Below are 20722 nucleotides of genomic sequence, written 5' to 3' on the forward strand. Positions count from 1 at the left end.
AAGTAAATCAGAGGCCAATGATTGATAGAAATGAAATAAAGAACACTGGACACAACCATGTATATACAAGTTTATCTATTTTCTGTTTCCAAAACTATACTTACGTAATTTTGATATCATTTTCACCAGTTTATTATACAAGAAATAAGAATTAAAAGGACAGTTAGTGCGCAGAATTTTTTTTCATACCATACAATGGTCGGAGAGGCGATTGTTTTTTTCCTCAGGATGTTAGTTCCCCGGATGTTGCAATATAACAATAGACCTGTCCCCAATATGCATCAAAGCCTTAGCGGTTTATAGGGTTTATACATAAAACAACAACAGCTGAACAACGAAGAGTATTCCTTTGCGCATGCTCAGTAGCAAATCAGATCGTCGCCCATTTTTCGTCGTCGCTTGTCCGAGTAAAATTTATATTCTAGATTTTGTATCCGCTGACCAATGTCCTTTTTTGTTCGGTAACCATAGTTACCGGCGTTTGTGTTAGGGAGTTCGTCGGTGAATTGTGAGATTTCTTCCTCCTGGACTGTCTTCACCTCCTTCGGCCTACCCTTGTCGTCGAATTCGGTCAGGAAACCCCAGTTCTCCTCCCTGAAAATGTTGCAGAAAGCGGGTAAAAGTTGAACCGCACCGACCAGTCGATGTCATGACAATGTTCAGTACAGTTCAGCTTTAATTATATCAAAATAATGATCACTTCAGCTTTAAATTGGATGAATATGATTTGCAGACGTCGTGAAGCGGTGAATGCGCACCAGCCCCCCCCGCAAACACTTTTTTCTTTGATGACATTGCAGGAGGGTGCGAATTTGCGGCTTGTACAGTACAACTTCAGTGCAACAGCTTGGCACTAATGAACGAGCTCAGTGACATGTGCGAGGGGAGAAGTTACTGACTCTGACATCTGAGGGAATACGCACCAATTTTTGAGTCCTCTTTTCTCGCCTTCAACCGCTTGCTTCCAAATGGTGTCCTGCCCCACCTGGTCACACTTGGCGTAGTCCCCCTGCGAGTAGTTGCGGCTCGCCTCCGGTATACTCTTCTTGGGGACGCAATTGTCGTGGTATTCACTGAGAGGAGGGGGGGGGGGGAGAGAAAAAGAATAAACGGTAATTAGAATTCAAAAATCTGTCCCAGAGTCTCTGTTCGTTCTGCGCGTTCCAAAAACTTCACGGGAAACACTAAGAATTGTGAACACTGAGACAGGTCGGGGTTTTTTCTATAAAAAGTGAGCACGGGTGAACCACGCCCACATTAGGTACCGAAAGCAAAACCAATTAACGGCATGTCGCAATTTGCATCAGATAATGTCAGTTGACGGACGAGGTGTTGACCGGTCGCCATGGAGAAACATAATGGCGCGAAACAAATAGAATGTATCTCTGCGGGAGGAATGCACGCCATTTCCTATTTCAATCCCTAGTGTACTAATCCATACGTGATGAAACCAATGTACAATACCTCGTCCATCCTGAGGAAATAGGTTCGCTTCGCCTCAGCGAACATTAACCCCCGATTTCATCAGGATGAGTTTTCACGCGTGCTCACCAGAATTATACCACAATAAACGACGAACTATACTTTCCAAAGGCAACGTCCCTTGGAAAGCTTTGACTTGTACGTTATGCAGTGTGAAACTAGCCATAAAGAGTACAATACTTGCAACTCTTGGACTATGTGAGGGAATATGACATTTTGAGACTGGAGAAACACCGAGATGACACTGGGACAATACTTAATGGCCTTGAAAAGAGGTCACAGCGACCTGAAGGTCAAGATCGATCGTCCCTAAAAAGCTGGAAATAGAACCATAGTGATTTAAACCTACCTCTTCTGATAATTCTGATAACTGAACATAACACCTGAAGGCATAGGTTGGTGCGCCATTTTGGATGAGTTGTGTTTGAGGACAGTCTCAGTATGAAAACTTTGTCCGATGAAAGAGATGAAGTCTTCAAATTAGATTCCGTGTATCACCAGGAAGGCGCAAACTCCCTTCAAGAATCCAACTGACCAATATAACTCTCTCAATTACCGATATTAATCTCTTTTTTTACTGAAAAATTACGGCACCTTTTCCTTTCCGTTTTGATCTAAGTCATATGTACAGTATAATACTGAATATATAAGTATGTATACACCGTAGGCTCTGTTATTTCCTAGGCCTTTGGTTTCCAAGTCGGATTACTTTCGCTGCCGTTCCTTTTTTGGTTTCTCACCCCCACTGGCCAGATCAGGTGGTGATAGCCTTTGATTGACGCGCCACGGTGCTCTCAGTGGCGGGAAAAAACAACGCAAAGGGAGAGAAATTATGGGTAGAAATCTAACAAAAATGTGTCATAAAAGAACCAAGATGGCGTCCATCTCATGGATAATCCTTGGATTATGATTTGTCGGGAGAAAGCATGGCACATGACACAGGAAGAGCCAAGCTCCAAACGCTCCCAGTGGCCCGCCAGCTAGCGTCTCTCGTAAGAGGTTCAGATTCAGATATCCCAGTTGACCAATGGGCCAGAGACTTGTCAACGTGACACACAGACTTGAAAGTGATCCAGAGACCTTAAATGTGTGTCCTGATCCTGAAGTTGTTCTTAATAATATTTTTATCCAAAATGTCTCAAGCTGTTTTTGACCTCCAGTAGAAATGCTCTCATTATTATTTGTCGATAATGCCCAACAGCTGTATCAGGCTGTTAGCGCCAAAATAAGAACGTCAAGAAATCAATGATTACATCGTCGACCAAAACAACACTGGTGTTTATATTCTGACGGCCATGATTGATCTGGTTGCCCTAGTGACGGGGAAGCTATGGCAGTTTCAGTTAACTCTCTGTGGTCATAGTTTGCTTGCTAGCGGATCAATGAAGTACACTGACTTCACTCGGAACGACAGTTGATGTTTGGTAAATTTCTTCAATCACTGAATGAAGGAGACTGGTGAAAGAGTCTTGACTTTTGGTCGGAGTCAAAATCTTTGAAGACACGGACCTCCATACCGAATGTTTCCCGAATTCCCGTTGAAAATTCCGGGGGTGCGCACAGACATTTGCACAGCGGCTTAAGACTTCTTCATAACCGTATAATGGTCTACTAAATAAAGGACTGATAGCCTTTGTGTCCCGCTAACTCAAACTATTGGCCGACTATATGACTTATCTTGTTTATGTATGTGAATTACATGCCCTGGTTCACAGCACGCAAGCCTATGCCAGTATAGTTCAAGAATCGACCACATGGGTCGTGATCTTTCAGAATACCACGTTCAATACCAATGGGGAGCAAAATCCAGCAAAATGTACCTTTTCTGCTTCCAATCAATGATATAGCCCAACCATATAGGCATTCAGAAGTTATAGCGGGATTTGCGGCCGCGAGTCTGGCAACCACGAAAACCGCGCCGTGACGTAACCTGCTTTTAATTCGTCGCCGCAAGGCTTCAGACGCGCCATCCTGATATTCAGTGCACCACTCGGCACGAATGACCGAGCAGTATTGTTTGTGAGGTGAGGAGCATGTGACTGACTCTGGTATTCTAGGATGCAGAATCCTATGAGGCAGTCGGGAAGGACCCGAAATGACAGGTTGACTTACCTCGGTTGAGACGATTTCATATAATTTGGAATCAGCCTTGAGTCTGTCTCCATTTTGCGTTTTAAGTTTCCTCCAATGTATTTCGAAAAAATCTATGAAATCACCTGGAAGAAGATCAATATGAAGTCGAACTAAAATCGTGGCTGGAGCTCTTTCAATGTCGAATTCATGTTTGACGAGGTTTTGTATGAAGCCTGTCTAGTGCTTGTCCGATACCTTGTCGCGGTGAACCAGTTGGTACGCTTAGGTGACCCTGGAGGCGGCACCGAAAGTTCCAAACATGCCAGTGAGAAGCGAAATGAAATCTAGATATTTTTTGAGATTAAGATTATCATCTACCGTCGTTTTATTCGTTAAGTTGGACTTAACCAGTATTGGAGCAAACTTTAGGGAATCAAAAAAAAAAACACCACTTTATCACGTCTTATTGTTAATCTGTTGTTTCATTGCCAAAAACTGAGGTTGAAAGGAATCAGCTGCATATTGAACATGGTCGCCAGAGTATACAATATGAAGGTCTACTTTATGATGCTCTAGTATTTTCAGGGGTGTGTCCAGGGGGTCTGACACGCTGCCTCCTTCCCGTGCAGAATAGCCTGAAACATCATCCTGAGGAACAGGGGTGTGTGTTCGCTTCTGTGTGCATGGCCCGCTGGGAAGCTATCTTGTACTTTTTTATTTCAACTGTTATCGACACGAGCTTGCAATTACTGGTTATGCCAGGATATATCTAAAAGCAGGCCAATTATGAAGCGAAATGAACTATATCTTTGGAACTGGCTGCGATTTTGTCATCCCGCAATGGTGAACAAATTATGTTTATTCATTCACCAGAAAATTCATTAAGAACGCCCCGGTGAGGAACAGTTACTCATAACACAACCATAACAGCTTATTAGGTTCTAATGAATCAAGTTTTGAATAGCTAACACAGACAACAATCTCACATCAGCTCTTTATGAAATCATTCTAGATTCTTCTCTGTTCTGGCGTTATCAGTGGTATATCACCGATGTGAAAAAAACTCGGTTAGTCACTGCATTTCTAAATTTATTAGAAACCTTCAGGAGAGAATAAATACGAGTTTTGTATGAGACAGTAGCCAACTGCCTCAGGCTTATCTGGTTATCATGAAATATCCTACTGAGGAATGTATACTGCTTAGCTAGGCCTAATATCTATTTCACAGGCTTATATATTGGAGACGAGACCAATATTAACCCTTTGTGGATGCGTGATGACTGATGTTTTAGAAGACATGGGATTACATATTTTAAAAGTGATTTTCTTAGTTGATGTTGATGTCACACGTTGAATCAGAATCAAATTATTCAAGTCCTTATCTATTTCATTTTAGTCCTTATCTGTTTAAATTTAGACCTCCACAACCTTTGAGAGAGTAGGGCCGGACACGTTTTCTAGGGCGATATTTTCTGCATTGGCTTTAGATGTATTTTGAAGCCAATAGATCAGTTGATCAGTTGCCTGGTCACAGCAATACACGACGTGGTCATAATATTTTGCGTTAACCTTTCACTGAGCGCATGAATCATGGATTTCCTAGCTGTCATGTTTGTTACCATGAACCCCAAACTAACAGATGCGAAAATTGACTTACCTTTGCCTTAGCTGTTCGAACGTTTCGATTAGTCTGCCGATCAAATGGTACACTACCGGGGGTAATGTTTTTGGTCAACCAACAGGTTTCCATGGAAACCGAAGACGCTGTCAATTTCGGAACGTAGTGTCAGACGACGAAGAGCACGTCAATATTATTGAAATGTTATGAAATCTTCAAGTTTAGCGGTTCTGAAGATGTCTGCAGAATATATGCTAGAAACCCGTTATCCAGTGTGTCGTCAATGATATCCAACGGACAACTATATCATAACAGAGATTTAAATGTCGCCCAGAGTGTGTTTCAGCTCATTAATATTAATCAGAATGATATTTACCTTGATTAAATGTTGCCGCCTGGGTGATTCGCTCTTACGTACCGTGAAGCGGATGATTACGTTTTGAGGCCACGCAAAATCAAATTGAATAGTTTGGGAAGTTTCGCCGACTGCGCATTTATTACTGTTTGAAACTTTCCCGGAATAATAGAACTGCAGCTGATGACCCTTACCATGAGCAATCACTGACGGATCTCCATGAATGACTAAATAACAAGAGAATTAAAAAAGGGATTTAAAAAAATTCTGATTCAACGGGTGTCGAACCCGCGACAATTCGGTTATGAAACCAGCGATGCAACCACTGAGCCATCAAGGCTTGCATGAAGGTTTTCTTCCGGTCTTATACCCATGTGCTACGCTCGACATGAGGGAATGTGATCCCCCTCTGTTACCATTCAAGTCGTCGCCATATTGAAATATCAGTCCGAGTGTGACTAGGTCGCGCAGGTGGCAGAGTGATTTAGCCATGTGTTTGTTTATGTATGGAGTTCAGAAAAGGGTTCATCTTGAAAAAAGTTGCCTATATTCCACTCTGTCGATGATAGTTGGATGAAGCCGTGAAAGATGATAATGAATCAGACGATATTATGTCATATTTCTTTATTAAATATATTCGTAGGTTACTACGGAAACCATAACAAGCCTCGCCGCGACAGGGTCCACGTGACCATGCCTTGGCCACGTGACACGACTCTGCCAGTATTGGGTCCACACGGGGTCTACAGAACATTCAACAACAAAGTCCAGAAGCGCGATCGTTGTTGTTGACAAGATTTTAGGCTTTTGGGTAAAGGTGAAGGATAAGGGCTTAGAGTAACCAGTAGGGTTAGGGTAAGGAACACGAGAAATATGTGTTTAGGGTTTGAGTAGAATCAGCGATCCGCCGCTCATTCCTACCGAGTACCCCCCTGATAGTTGATACATAAAAATTACGTCGAAGGATTAAAAACCTCACAGCCACGTAGCAAGAGTCTTGCGGTGACCTGATTCACCAGCCTGGAGGCAACATAGTCCACAAGCCTTGCAGCGACGGACATGATCCCAAAGCCTTGCGGCGACATAGTTCAAAAGCGCAGGGTTTGCACAAAGCCTTCCGGCGACATAGTTCAATGCGTTTGCAAGCCTTGCAGCGACAGGGTTCACAAGCATTGCGACGACATTAGTGCACAAGCTTAGCGGCGACACTACACTTCGCAAGCCTAGTGATGACATAGTCCGCAAGCTTAGCGGCGACAGGGTTCACGAGCTTTGTGGTGACATGGTCCAAAAGTATGTCAAACCGATATTATTTCAAGATGAACCGCCGTTAACTGTGGTGGTAATAAGGATAATGGCTATAGTATAAAGCGATGTCTAGCGGGCATCTCGCATAGAATGTACTGAGGATGTCGACGCTTTTTTCGGATTAAGCCTCCCCTGTATGTAAACATCGTCATCAGAATTGTCCCAATCTCGGCTTGTTCTTCGTATTGATTTGGAGCCGGATGAAACTGAACCGACGCACTGATCGTCAGAGGCGGTGTTCCATTGGGATATTGCGTCAACCCGCGGGTGGCATTGGGAATTTTGCAGTGAAAGCTCACATCTCCTCTGCGTAGGCGAGCTCTTAAGAGAATCGTTCGAGTTTTGTCTCTGCATTTGTAACGAGTCCCTTGGTGATCCTATCTTCGGCACATGATACCCCGCCACCGGCTCTTGACCTTGCGTCCAGTTGACGCCCATATTAGGTGGGGGGACCTCAACGTAGCAACCGAACACTTTCGAACGCCGATCCGGAATGGCCACTGGATATGTGGCCCGTTTGCCAGTCATGTGGTGTTCCTCTTCGACTGCATTGTCGTAAGCAATCGGTGGCAAACTTCTCTGTGCCCAGGGGGCGCACAACACTTCCCCATCACTGTCCAGAGGAGTTTCTCTTCGCTCAGGAAAATCATATTCCATTGGACGTTCGAACTCGAAATGTTGTGGTTGCGAACGAAAGCGAAAGCAACCGACGTAGTCTGCGTTCCGCGGCTGAACAACAAGTCCGTCAACCCTTGATGAAAATCGCGGCGTACAAACTGCAATCTCATCAGAAGTGGGCTCCGGAATTGGCCGAACTTGGAGAGGTGGCAGAAGGTTTTTCCGACGTAATAGATTCGGAGTTCCCCGCAGTGGAGGTAATGGCGATCCGTCCGAGCCAGAGTGGGAGGATGTTGATCGGAAGCTTCGTGCTGCTGACAAGGAATGCGAGGGCGTCCCCAGACTCGGCCTTGTCGTCATCACAGAATGATTGCGTATGTGCATATTGTCACCGTTGAGACTAACGTCACTGTTTCCACTGAGGTCGTGGAATCCAGATTCCCCTGAAAATGTACAATCTGACGATCGCCTGCCAGATTGTGAAGACATGAGCGCCCGGAACGCAGGTTTATTTACAACGTCACGAAAGCGTCTGCTGCTGCGATCCCGAGGGGGTGAAAAATCATGATCGAATTGCGTCTGCGTGAATCTTCTGTGCGGATCGGGAGGAAGGTGGGACCTTCGTGGGTAGTGGTTGCCCGCTTCCGGCTCAACGTCATGTTGTTTTCTGTAACGGCGGCCATTTTGACGCAAATGTATTTCTTTCCTGTTGGAAATCATTTCATGATTCGACTGCGCATGCGGGGGCTCGTCGCGAGCGTTACACGAGCACGGCAATTGCTTATTGCGCGCGCTGCGTGCGTTCTCCTCCATCCGAATCTGTTTTATCGCATTGATGGCGCCAGCAATGTCCACTTTGCGTAACCCGATGGCGCTCAAGGTCGGCTCGATCCGTTGGAGTTCGCGGTCAACAGACTGTGTCGATCTCTCCTCCCCATCCTTATACTGTTCGTCCCCAGGCGCACCAGCAGCGCCGACAGGAATTTTATATGTGGTGTGATGCTCAACAATAGATATGTCGATATCCCCCAAGGTTGCATTGCCCTGTCCGCTTCTTGACGTCCGCTTCCGAGTTGGTTTTGTCCTGGGGGCGTGGTTGTATTGGCGGTAGTCGTCTGAACTACTGGAAGATGGCGACTGAGACGGACAGAGGTTGACGAAGGGCCGGGGGTCTTGCGTCTTCTCGTCGAGGCAATCGGAATCGGAAGTATCGCATAATAACGCCTTTTCCTGTAGTCTTTGGCGAGACTTCCGCCTCGAACGCTTTCCGACTCGTTGGGGCTTCCGCAAGGACATCTGAAGGAAGCAACGAGAATTTGATGAAAATCAGGTCGTACTGATAGTCACTTCCAAAAATTGACAACTAAAAACATATAAATCCAGAATTAAGACTAAAAAGGTAACTCACCGTCTTTCCCAAACTTCTACAACTTGTCGCTGTCCCGTTTGGCAGTTGTGTCTTGACTGACCGACAGATATGACACGTCTAAACCCGAACTTCTATAACTTGTCGCTGTCCCGTTTGGCAGATGTGGACAATGTTTTACCACGCTAAGATATCGGCGTTTGACGAATGAGGGATTGCAGCCCCCTTTAAAGTCATTATAGCAGTGCCGTCTGGGAGGTTCCAGAACCTGCGCACCTTTTTAAGTCATGAAGACATGACTCAGAGGTGTAAAAAGGGTCGATCTAACTGGATCGGACGTCCGGGCAACGGCTGTCAGTTTTGGACGTGATAATAGACTCATTGACAGGCAAGAGTTTATAAAAAGGCCACGGTAAATTCGTATGACATTTGTCACATCTTTCAAAACTGATACTGACATCATTAACTCAACTATGATGATAAAACATCTGTCAAAATGTTTCAGTCTTCATCTGAGCTATGAAAATGGAACTAGAATTTGAATTAAAAAAACTATTCACGCCCGTTTTTAGGGCGGAGGACGATTTACAACTGGAACCCCTGAACCAGCTCCCGAAGATCCGTCATTCATCAAGTCATAGCAAGTATGAACCTGGTTTAACCTGTGGTTTATCTTATTAATAAACTACCCAACGAGACTCTTATATACTGTGCAAATTCTCTCGGCATAACATCCATGGTGTTAACCCCACTTACGTAGCAGGTGCGTTGCAGGTCATTTGTCTATGCTGCCACCTCTTAGTGAGGACAATAACTAGTAGTCCCCAGCATGTGGAAATTATTGACGCTGTTTGGGACCGAGGAAGAGGGAAATTCGATAAAATTAATCGGGATGATCTTACTGTCATACATACTAAAAAGACGTTTATATGGCATTGAAATTCTGCCAGCATTACTCCCATGGGTACGTCATATATACGTTTCATGTAGTACTGGTGGTCCACGGCAGGGGAGCTAGGGAGAACAGACTTCAGAACCTGGTATGAGCCGATACACGGCAGGGAGTTAGAGAGGAAAGACTTTCGTTGGTATAGGAGTCCTAAAAGACTGATCCAGAGTTGTCTCTTTATGTGACTTTGATCTCCTGCTCTGCTCAGTCCGATGGACAGCTACTGACACAAAACTAGAATCCTGGAGAAGACAACCTGGATCATTTCACATCTAGTCGAGTCATTGTATACCCTGTACAGATTACATGACACATCAATCTTGTAGATACACCCTGTAATGGAACACGACACTTTGTCGTTGGATGACACAGTTGGGGAAAATGTCGCAACCTGGTATTGTGCGCTATGTTACATCTAGACATGCTAACGACCATGTTGCAGCATGTATTGTGCGCTATGTTACATCTAGACATGCTAACGACCATGTTGCAGCAGGTGTTGTGGGCAATGTTACAGTCAGATATGCTAACGACCATGTTGCAGCAGGTGTTGTGGGCAATGCTACAGTCAGATATGCTAACGACCATGTTGCAGCAGGTGTTGTGGGTAATGTTACAGTCAGATATGCTAAGGACAAACTGGAATTGAAACTGGAATTGCAGGCAGGTCGACATGTTGGCCTGTATGCTGGTGTTCTGTACCATAATATTACATATATGATTGCAGCCAGATATGCTAAGGACAATGTCACAACCTGGTATTGTGCAATATTGTATCCATATATGCTAAGGAAAATGTTACAACCCAGCGTTGTGGGCTATATTATACCCATACATGCTGAGCACAATGTCACAATCTAAGAAAAATCATCAATCTGTGGGAAAATGCTGAATCATGCCAACGTGCCACAAATTGTGTTTTAGACCTGCTGCCCATGAGCTTGATTTCTGTTTCAACCTTGTCTCCAGAGACTTATTAAATTGTTTTAAAGTACATTTTTCCAAACAAACAGTTAGTGAGGCCATAATTGTGCATATAAAGTTCTTAGCAAATCATTTACTGCCAATATTTATGCTTCAAACACTTTATTATGAGAATAATCGACATAATCGAAGTTTTCACTAGATCTACCAGGGACGAGACTGATTGGCCTTGACCCAGATACATTGTATACATTTACAACGTGACCATGCAAGTGCCATTTGAACTGATTGTACAGTGTTATAATAAGTCTCCTGATTTCGTCGGGTAACTTCTTTGTAAGCAACCGATTTATATGATAATACAAACTGAATCATAGTCACTGCGTTCATATTTATTACCGGAGCCTTGTGAACGGGAGTCAGAGGAGCATAAGTCATAATAAGCCATAAGATAATTAAAGATGGGGCTACTTTCTGAAGGATCCCCTCTGACTTGGGAGGAGACTAAAAAGTTGGCAGATCATGTACGGAAACATGGCATTCAACAGTTTATCAACCAGTATCACAAAGTCACTAAGAAGCTTCAGGAATTGAGAGAGAAAAACCATGGGAAGAAAATGGATTCCATGGTGGAGCTGAAGTGGGGTGATGAGGTGAGTTACCATGGTTACGTAAGCTTTAAAGGTGTGGTTAGGGTGTAGAATCAACTGTCGTATGGTTTGTTTCCATGGACTATGCCTTGCTCAGCTGCTGGTAGGTTTGATACAACCGTAGCCGAGGTGTACAAAGTACATGTGGTGATCACCGTCGTTGTTTTTTTCTGTCGTAGGTCTTGAGGTGCGCTACCAATCCCAGAGAAGACGATGGTTACAGTGTATTGATGAAGACATAAGCATTTTGTTGCACCAATCATGTATATATGTATATCATTCAATGTGAAATGTCATGCCTTAACCGGTGTCTCCACCAAGACAGTCTGTATTTAAATTGTACAGAGTCCTGTCACATCAAAAACTGGTGTGACATAACCAACCATCACCTTAGGACTGTAGTGCAGTAAATGAGAAATGTCATTGACAGTAAGATCAAAATCTGAAAAAATGGGCATGAGGTACTTGTTGATACTTTGCATTAACAATAGGAATAGGAATTAGCAATAACAACAGCAATATAAATTCTCCTTGCCTTATGAAGTTGGTCTAATTGCATGCATTATGGACATTTTGCAAGCATTTAGCTACATTTTGACCATGTTGCTGAACATTTGCTGACAAAATTATTCCAGCAATCTAAATATTTGTGCAAAGCTATCTGATTATGATATAGATTATGAGTGGCAACCACTTCCTCAATGCTGAGTATATTGAAGTGTTTGGCAAATATTCCAAGGTAATTGCTGCTCCTGAAAACATGACTTAGTCTGAATAGAGGGGTTGTCTTCATGGTGAATTGGGTCAGGTTGTCACGATGGTGAAGGCCAAGTTGAGAAAAAGTTTCATCAGCTTTCCAGCTTATTGAGAATGAGATTGAGCCTGAGAGAACATCAGAACAGGTCACCATCTTAGGTCCATAAATCCCTTAACAACCTCCAAAACTGCCTATCATCATTGGAGTTTAACCTGATTCTCAGCAGACGCTCTATGATTGGAACTAGGTGACCACCTGGTCAACAATGCTAGCACAGAACACGAAATCGAAATCCCCCCAAACTGCTCTTCTACTGTTTTCTTGCTTTATTTGAATGTAATGGTTAAGTGTGTGAGCACCAGTTTAGACTTCATCTCTTGGCCAATTGCATAATATAAAAAATGCTCCGATGATTTTTATCATTCATATTGACACTCCTTCAAAATGACAATATTCTACATGCAATGACATGTAAACTCTCCCTGTAGTGCATAGTGCTGCCCCGAGTTGAAGTTCGCAAGTATTGTATTTGAAGTTGAAAATATTGAATTTTCTTGGCACTGTAGATTGTAAACTCTTGACCGCTTTACACTCTCCACCTGTCACTGTGTGCTCCATCTCATTACACACCTTCTAGTTCACTGAATTTGATTGCACTTTTAAGCGCATTTAACTAAGCAGCCATGTCCATTTGTTTGTGTGTTGTTTGAAGATTTGCTTGAAGTTGAAGTGTCAGCTAAGTGCGTAAGAGGGCCTTTCCACACTTGCAACATCTAATCTCGAGTACGTATATAGCTTGTCACGCATATGATGGGCAGGAAGGTTGTTTGGGGGCATTCACTGGTCACAGCTCATGGCTCTGCATCTCTTCTCTGCACCAAGAATCTATTCAAGCTGACATACTCGTAACATCCTATTGCTTCAATGCTCGTCTTTGCACAGAGATCATTGCCCTAAGCCTCTTCTGCCATGCACCAACTAATATTGTTTCAAACTGTGACCTTTAGGCCTATGCGTAAACAAAAAACGTCCCAAAATAACGACCAAATCAACTTCGTTTTGTAGTAGTAGCTCTGCCTCTCTCAGGCTGAGTGAGCAGCCACCCGACAGATGGCGGGACAAACTCTGCTTTATGACCATTCCAAGGCAGAAGACATGACGTAAACGCCTTCAACAAGAAATCGAAAACTAAATATTGGTCTAACACCTCCTTTCCTATTCAAAGTGATTTGCCCAACGATATTAAGAAGACGCTGTCTATTCTTTCATGTTTCAGGTGGAGTACATTCTCGTCAAATTCGATGATGAAAACAGACGCGTCGGCGTGAATCTGAAAGCGACACAGCTCATGGAAAAACTAATGGAAAACGAGGAGGAAAATAAGTAAGTGATTTCCGTTTAAAATGAAGTTTGTCTCATAGCATGCTCCCTGATCATTTGTCCCAACGGCAGCAAAACTACACCATTGGTTCCAGCGGCTATTTGTGCCTATTTATACGCCTTGGTTGAGTAAGACAAATTAGACAAACAAAGAGACCAGAGTGTTTCATGCCGTGGGATCGCACCAGGGACCTCTTGACCCCTACCGAAGAGTCAGAGTCATGGGCTACTGCCGCTTCCACAACATGTAAGATCAGCATGACTCGACAAAAGTGTATCTTGCGTCCCTTTCATTACATGCATTAGTCTATGCTCCAAAACTATTCATTATCTGCTGAGTCATCATTGCGATATGTTGACATTGAAAGTGAAGAGCAATGGAAAGCTGCTATATGTCGGACTAAAAGCAATTAGACGATTGTTGGATCAAAAGCTCCCTGCAGATAGGCATTTTTTGTTGCAGTGATTTGTGATAATTATCGCTTGATTCTTGTCACAGGAACCTATGCTGACCCTCATTACATACAAGCAAAAGTCGTCTCTCCGGAGTATCTCGATATCTAACATTTCTTGCTCTCTGTCCCAGGTTGACCATCGGATTGTGGCGGCCAGAATATGCCGAATACATGGTGGAGGGAACACCTGGAAAACCGTATGAGAGCGACCTGGCCTATTTTAATGTTGTCGAGTCAAATATGAAAAGAAGGTAAAATTGTTGTGAAAGTTATTTTATGACTATTATATTCATATCGACTTGATTTTGCTTCAATTGTAAAGTTATGATTTATTGACATTTCAAGTCCATAAAATGCATAAAGGGTCTTTGAAATTGTTTGCTATCAAAAATAAAAGCACATTGGCAACTTGGCATGATAAAAAATCCTTGTACATATATGTATATGATTTCCAGCCGATCTACTATTTTGTGGCTGCTACTGCAGTGGAGATGACAGTTCTTGCTACACTCAGTTCAGATGAGAATCCTCTTCAAGAATGAGCTGCCGTCACAATCAGTTCATTCTCTGTTGCTGTCTGTACGTCTTTACGACAACAGTCCTCTAACATGTAATGACATGTAAGCAGACGCCATGACAGGTGCAAGAGTAAGGTGACTGAATGTTAGCCCCAGTGATCGTTCAATGTCAATCAGATGTCCAAAAACCAACATTGTAGTATCTGTTTTGTTGATGTTTCAGACGTGAGGCGGTGCTTGCACTCTGTAACGAACCGGATGAAAGTCTACTCAGTATTGTTTCATTTCCAAGGTGAGTCATCGCATTCAGTTTTAGTTCTGTCCAGACTGAGTTACAGAACATCATGCTCCTGAGCCCTCCTTCAACAGTCTTTTATAGAGATTCACTATTTCTAGGTCCGTATGAATTGAGCAGTTTGGTGGTCTGTATAGTACTGATCTAACGGAATTGTAAAAACCAATCAGAGCTACTACATGAGAGCTCAGAGCTTATGATAGATTATGACACTGCCTATCTGCTTATGTCAGCAACTCATTCACTTCAAAATTGCAGTTTTGTCCAGTGTGCCTTACAATTGTACGTGTCCAATTGTTAGAGATTCAACAAAGATAGCATCAATATGGTGAACAGCCGTTATGACAGCTGGTCGACTGAAATACGTGGAATGATGAAATGTTATTCAGATGAATTGAAATGTTTGGGCATTTTGTCTTCATGCGATCGCCACGCAGCTGTGGCATGCATTGATTATCGTACTTCTGTTGAAATATGTAACACTTGACCTAAATCACACAGTTAGAAATTCAAGAAATTGACAAAATTTGGAGACTCTCTGGAGTCCAATCAAGATTGAACTCTGAATCTGGAAGGTGCCAGTGCAACACATCAGATCAGACACAAGAGCATGTGCTCCAGAACTGCTCTCTCTGGGACACTGAGAGACTGGCCACATGGCCATACTGTACATTGGTGGAGACCTAGCTCTGGGGACAAAGGCCTGGTTCTGTTTCTACAAAACTTTGTTTTTATTGCACAGACTTGGTTGCAAGAACTTCACAGTGCCATCACATGAACCAACACCTAATGCAGGATCATCGCAATCACTGTTTCTACCTCACGAGATCATCACCAAGGGTCACCCACGATTTAGGACGTTAACGAGGAACATTCGGCAGAGGCGAGGCGAGAGACCACCGATTAACATTCCGAGTAAGCACCGCATGGGATGGAGAAGTGCAGAGGATAAGACTGATGTTAGAAATTGGCATTATAGATTGTAATATCTGTGGTGATGGATTTGATCCCCTGTCAGATGACGTCTTCATGTTGTTGGGGCTGTGGAGTGGTGTGGTGGGAACATGAGGCCTGTCACCTCTGAAGTCCTGGGATGTGATTCCTGGTCGGCCCCGACTCTCTTTCAGGGCGTAGCTTTCCTCCGAGGTCTCTAGTTTTCTCCTCCTTACATTACAATCGGCCAATGTTGTTATTATTGCCCAGCTCTGCTGAGAATTCAAGTAAAATCTCAATTTGTATTGACTTTCAGTTTTTAAAGACACGAACACGCCTTCCCCATTCATTGAAGATTTATCTGTTTTCGGTGATGACGGGTCTTCACAGAAAAATGCCAAACCAGACCACATCTATTTGGACTGCATGGGCTATGGTATGGGCATGTGTTGTCTACAGATGACCTTCCAAGCATTCAACATCAGTGAGGCAAGGTTACTGTACGACCAACTGGCACCCCTCTGCCCGATACTGGTAAGTGGTCTAAGCAATTAGGGCAGCATGGGCATGGGAACTGACAACATTACCCAGTGCCATCATGGCCGAATTCTCGGCTGTTGAAGCCAACAGAGCTGGTAAATTTATCTTGAAACGTATTATAGAGTTTGTGACCACTTCTATATTGACTATTTGGGCCATCGACAACAACATAATTCACGGCGAATCTCGTTTCAGCTTGCTCTGAGTGCAGCTAGTCCAATCTATCGTGGTTATCTCTCTGATATTGAATGCCGATGGAACATTATTGCTGCGTCTGTGGATGACAGGACAGAGGAGGAGCGGGGTTTGAAGGTGAGCATGAGAGCCCTCTGGTGGCTTTATTCAAGACTATGGTGACATTGATTAATGTATCCTGGTGGGCTACAGGTGCATCGGATGGCCTGGCTATTTACCCATCAGAGGATTAAACATGTTGTCTTTGTAGTCTTTCATTGTATGATTATACTTATTGGATCATTTGCTGTCCATGTTCAAGTGTTTGGCGTCCAGTATAGTTGCACTGAACGCCATCTTAAGCCCAGCGAAACGGGACGCCTGGGTTTGTAAATGTTAGGGAGTAAAATACGTTTCAAATGAATCTGATAACTTGGATGCAACCAGCAGCTTGCCCACATAACATGTCTCTCCTTTTCAGCCCTTGAAAAATGACAAATATGTGATTCCGAAATCACGTTACGACTCAATAGATACCTACTTATGTCCGTGTAGTGATAAGTATAATGATATACAACTAGTCAAAGATGAAGAGGTCGAGAGGACGCTAATAAAAGGAGGTAGGTTGTCACCGGTATATTTTCACCGGTGATCATTTTTGCTAATAGGCGCTGATATCTCCAAAGTTCACAAATGTCAGATGTCTATTTTCGGGGTGAGTGTCAAGTGGTTCAATTCTACCCCTACCCACATCAGTGCACACAGAGGCTATAACTGTACCACCTTATCTTACTTAAAATCAAAATCAAACCATCTTTTAAGTGTCACCTACATGTAGTATCTTGGCCTTATATTTGACCCACATTTCATGGGTTTTTTTCAGGTATTGACAAGCACATGGCACAACACATTGCCCATTTGTTTATTCGTGATCCAATTAGTTTGTTTGGCGAAAAAATCGATCAAAACGACGAGGAAGAAATGGACCATTTCGAAAATATCCAGTCGACCAATTGGCAGACGATGAGGTTTAAGCCGCCACCGCCCAATTCAAGTATTGGATGGCGAGTCGAGTTTCGGCCAACGGAGGTGAGAGAGCATCAATTATTTTCACATAGAATCGGAATCTCCTTGCCCATTTTTCCCATTTTGCCCCTCTGCACACACAGTATGCTACAAAATGTCTGTGTAATATCTTCCAGGTTCAACTGACTGACTTTGAGAATGCAGCCTATGCGGTATTCATTGTGTTAATGACGCGAGCCATCTTGTCGTTCCGCCTCAACTTCCTCATCCCGATATCGAAGGTCGACGAAAATATGCAGACAGCACAAAAACGGGACGCAGTGCGAGCGGAGAAATTCTACTTCAGGAAAGATATAACAACTTGTAAGTTATCGTAAACCGTCCATCGGGGTATGCGTCAAATGGCGCGACAAAAAGAAAAAGTTTCAAACATGCTTTCAACCTGCTTATTAATTCCAGACTCATCCCCCCGACAGGCCACGGACGTCTGCATGTCCTGTATAACGTGTCCCGAAGTGAGAGCAGCAATTAACCAGGATGATTCCGATGAATACGTCCTGATGTCGATCAATGAAATCATCAACGGAAAGGTAGGCATCATCATTTCCTTTCTTGCCAAGTTGAAGTTCATGCGGTGCTGTGACATAATCTGTCAGTCCGCCCGAATCCCGTCAGCTTTCCCCAAAACACCTGTCTCAGCATTATTCCAGTTTCCTCGGGTATTGTCACTTATGGTAGTCTTTAAAGTGTATTCATTAGCTATATAGTGTCTGTCTCTTTGTAGGAGAACGTCTTCCCCGGCCTGGTGCCTGTGATCAACGAGTACCTGTCTAATATGGAGGTAGACATTGACACGCAATGTACCATACAGCAATATCTTAGTCTCATACAGAAAAGAGCTTCAGGTACGGTGAAAGGTCAACAAGAGTGATGTTAGGTGATGTTTAGGAAAACCTTTTAGTTGCAAGTACATTCAACGGACGTCATTTTCTTAACCAGTTTCCGTACTGTCAACTTCTCGCTGATTCTAAACCTCGTATGTCATTTTCAACTATTTCAGGTGAGTTGATGACCACGGCTCGCTGGATGCGTGAATTCGTAACAAGCCACCCGGAATATAAGAAGGATTCAGTCGTCTCAAACGAAATCGAATATGATCTTCTAAAGAAATGTGACGGAATCATGCGTGGTTTAGAACCGTGCCCAGAATTACTGGGAAAGTTCTCGACGCGCACAAAACAGGACATTCCGCCAGCATTCGCGAAGAAGGAGCGCATCCTCGAGGAGAAAATTGGCGTCAAAAATGGTGCAAATAAATAGTGTAATAGGTTCTCAGGTTGTTCCTGTTGCCCACCCGGTTAATTTTCACTACTCAGTCCCGTTTTTTTGTCAACAAAATATATTCTCAGCTGTTGTAGTTTTCAGTTTGGGAGACACAAATTAAACAATCAGCATTTTGACAACCCTGTGATAAGTAAACAATTACCAGTAGAAGTGTGAAAATATACCGGTAGTTGCTGAAACATTGGACGATAGTATAGGATCATTCAAAGAGCCAGTCTCTATCTTTACTACTTAGTTTATATATCTGCCTGCTAGTATTACAAGTTTGCATGTTGGATGGGAAGTTGCGACATGATTATATTTAGACCTTGAATCATCATGTCCTGGGCCTGGCTGGCGTTAACACCAAGATAAGATAACGTCAGTACAAGTGCCGAAACTGGTTTTAAACAACTAGGTCATGGCTGCTGATGGTCTTGCATGTGTTAATCCAACAGCTTCCATAACGTACCTATAAGCTTTTATTTGTAGGGTAATTTTACTTATTAAACAGGGCTGCCAGTCTGTCTGTATTATCAGTATTTGACTGATATGTTGAAATACCGTAGCAGTTTTTCTTCAATAATCCATTGGGGATACTATAGGTGATTTGTCATAGACTTGCATAAGACAAAATGTTGGTCAAAACAACTGAAGAAAGATATGAATAAAAGTTCCTGATAGCCTCCTTGAGTGTTGGCAGCTCTGGTTTAGTCTTTGTTTTGTGCGATATGTCTTTCACACATCAATTTGATCTCAGTTTTATATCAGATATAAGCATGGAAGGGAGGTTCTCCTGGACTGAGGTGGCACCATACAAACACAGAACCTTGTGGGCTGGTTGACCGACATCAAAATCGGTTTTGATAGCTTGACAGCCACCATTCTCTGACTGATTATTCAAATCATCGATAGAAAAACACACCAGCGTATCTGAGGTAGTTGGTACCAAATCGTCGGTGTGATTATGTTGAGTACAAATTTAATGTGTACCAGGAGCCTGCCTCTGTGCAGTATTAATAAGCTGCATGAATTGCTGGTTGATATCCATTTGAGTCTTGTAATGGCCTTGATAATTTTCCTGTTGTTGCTTCAATATAACTAATGCATGTATAAATAATTCCTGTATAATTATCATCGAATGTAAATTCTGTGACTCATTTGACCAGTGTAGACTGCATATAGCCTTAAAATGTGTAATTATATGCAATTTATCTATACTCAGAATTTCTCTTATCATGAAGCATGTATCACCCTTGATTCTTGGCACCAGGGTAAGTGATGTGTTTCTCTCATGTTGATGGGGAGGTTCACTCCTCTTTTCATCCAGAGAGAACCAGTTTCCCAACTTGAAGAGAATCAAACAGGCACCCCCACATTCTGGGCAGGCCTCCACTGGAGTAATCTAATGAGTGAATTTTTCAGGGAATAAGATGTGTTTTGGGTATGATCAGAAGAAATAAGACTGTTTTTCATCAGGTAATGATTCAGTGGCCATGATTTGCATAATATTTGGCTAGTTTTAACTCTGATGTGCACATTCTCGCAGGTTAAGCCAGCTCAGTAAGTTGTAAAGCCTGCCTGAATACACATGATTATCACCAAGTTGGGAAGCAACTTTTCGAGAATACTACTTAGAAATTACATTTTTCATATGTTAATTCTTGTGATAAAAATAACACTGTAAACGAGGTAATGTTCGCGAAGCCAAAAGTCGGTGAATTTGCCCATTTGCAATAAGTGGCCGACAACAGTTGATGTTTGTTGCCAAGATGTATTGGTTAATGCTTTAGAGTTGATGTTTTAGCGAGTTTAATGTTCGCATATGCCTAAGTGAGACGGTCACGAACATTACCCGGTTTACAGCACGAAAGAATATTGTAAATGTTTAATAATGAAATATTTAATTTACACATCAAAATGTTGTTTATTTCATTTTTTGTGAAAACATGGTCTTGGTGGTTCAGTTGTTACCCGT

The 20722-nt window shown here is 42.9% G+C and overlaps 2 protein-coding genes across 3 annotated transcripts; one reads left to right on the forward strand and one right to left on the reverse strand.

Annotated features, from left to right (window-relative positions):
- Window positions 1–51: 51 nt before the first annotated feature.
- LOC135502950 (uncharacterized protein C2orf50-like) lies at window positions 52–5483 on the reverse strand. 2 transcript variants are annotated; one of them, XM_064796166.1, is made up of 4 exons: window positions 5213–5483; window positions 3595–3698; window positions 924–1073; window positions 52–594 (listed from the first exon to the last, which is right to left on the reverse strand). In XM_064796166.1, exons 2-4 carry the CDS (start codon window positions 3645–3647, stop codon window positions 360–362), a joined length of 438 nt encoding a protein of 145 aa, XP_064652236.1. In that variant the 5' UTR covers window positions 3648–3698; window positions 5213–5483; the 3' UTR covers window positions 52–359. The 2 variants fall into 2 exon arrangements, with proteins under 2 accessions (XP_064652236.1, XP_064652235.1); XM_064796165.1 differs by lacking the exons at window positions 3595–3698; window positions 5213–5483 and adding an exon at window positions 1832–2860 and having other exon boundaries at window positions 53–594.
- A 5489-nt stretch (window positions 5484–10972) lies between these two features.
- LOC135502916 (glutamate--cysteine ligase catalytic subunit-like) lies at window positions 10973–20665 on the forward strand. The gene is made up of 13 exons (XM_064796111.1): window positions 10973–11346; window positions 13377–13483; window positions 14067–14186; window positions 14677–14745; window positions 15491–15663; window positions 15998–16215; window positions 16417–16533; window positions 16877–17015; window positions 17279–17484; window positions 17598–17784; window positions 17881–18011; window positions 18206–18326; window positions 18482–20665. Exons 1-13 carry the CDS (start codon window positions 11155–11157, stop codon window positions 18739–18741), a joined length of 2040 nt encoding a protein of 679 aa, XP_064652181.1. The 5' UTR covers window positions 10973–11154; the 3' UTR covers window positions 18742–20665.
- The last annotated feature ends 57 nt before the right edge of the window (window positions 20666–20722 follow it).

This window comes from Lineus longissimus, chromosome 19 (assembly GCF_910592395.1).
Source record: "Lineus longissimus chromosome 19, tnLinLong1.2, whole genome shotgun sequence".
In the NCBI taxonomy this organism is placed as follows: Eukaryota; Metazoa; Nemertea; class Pilidiophora; order Heteronemertea; family Lineidae; genus Lineus; species Lineus longissimus.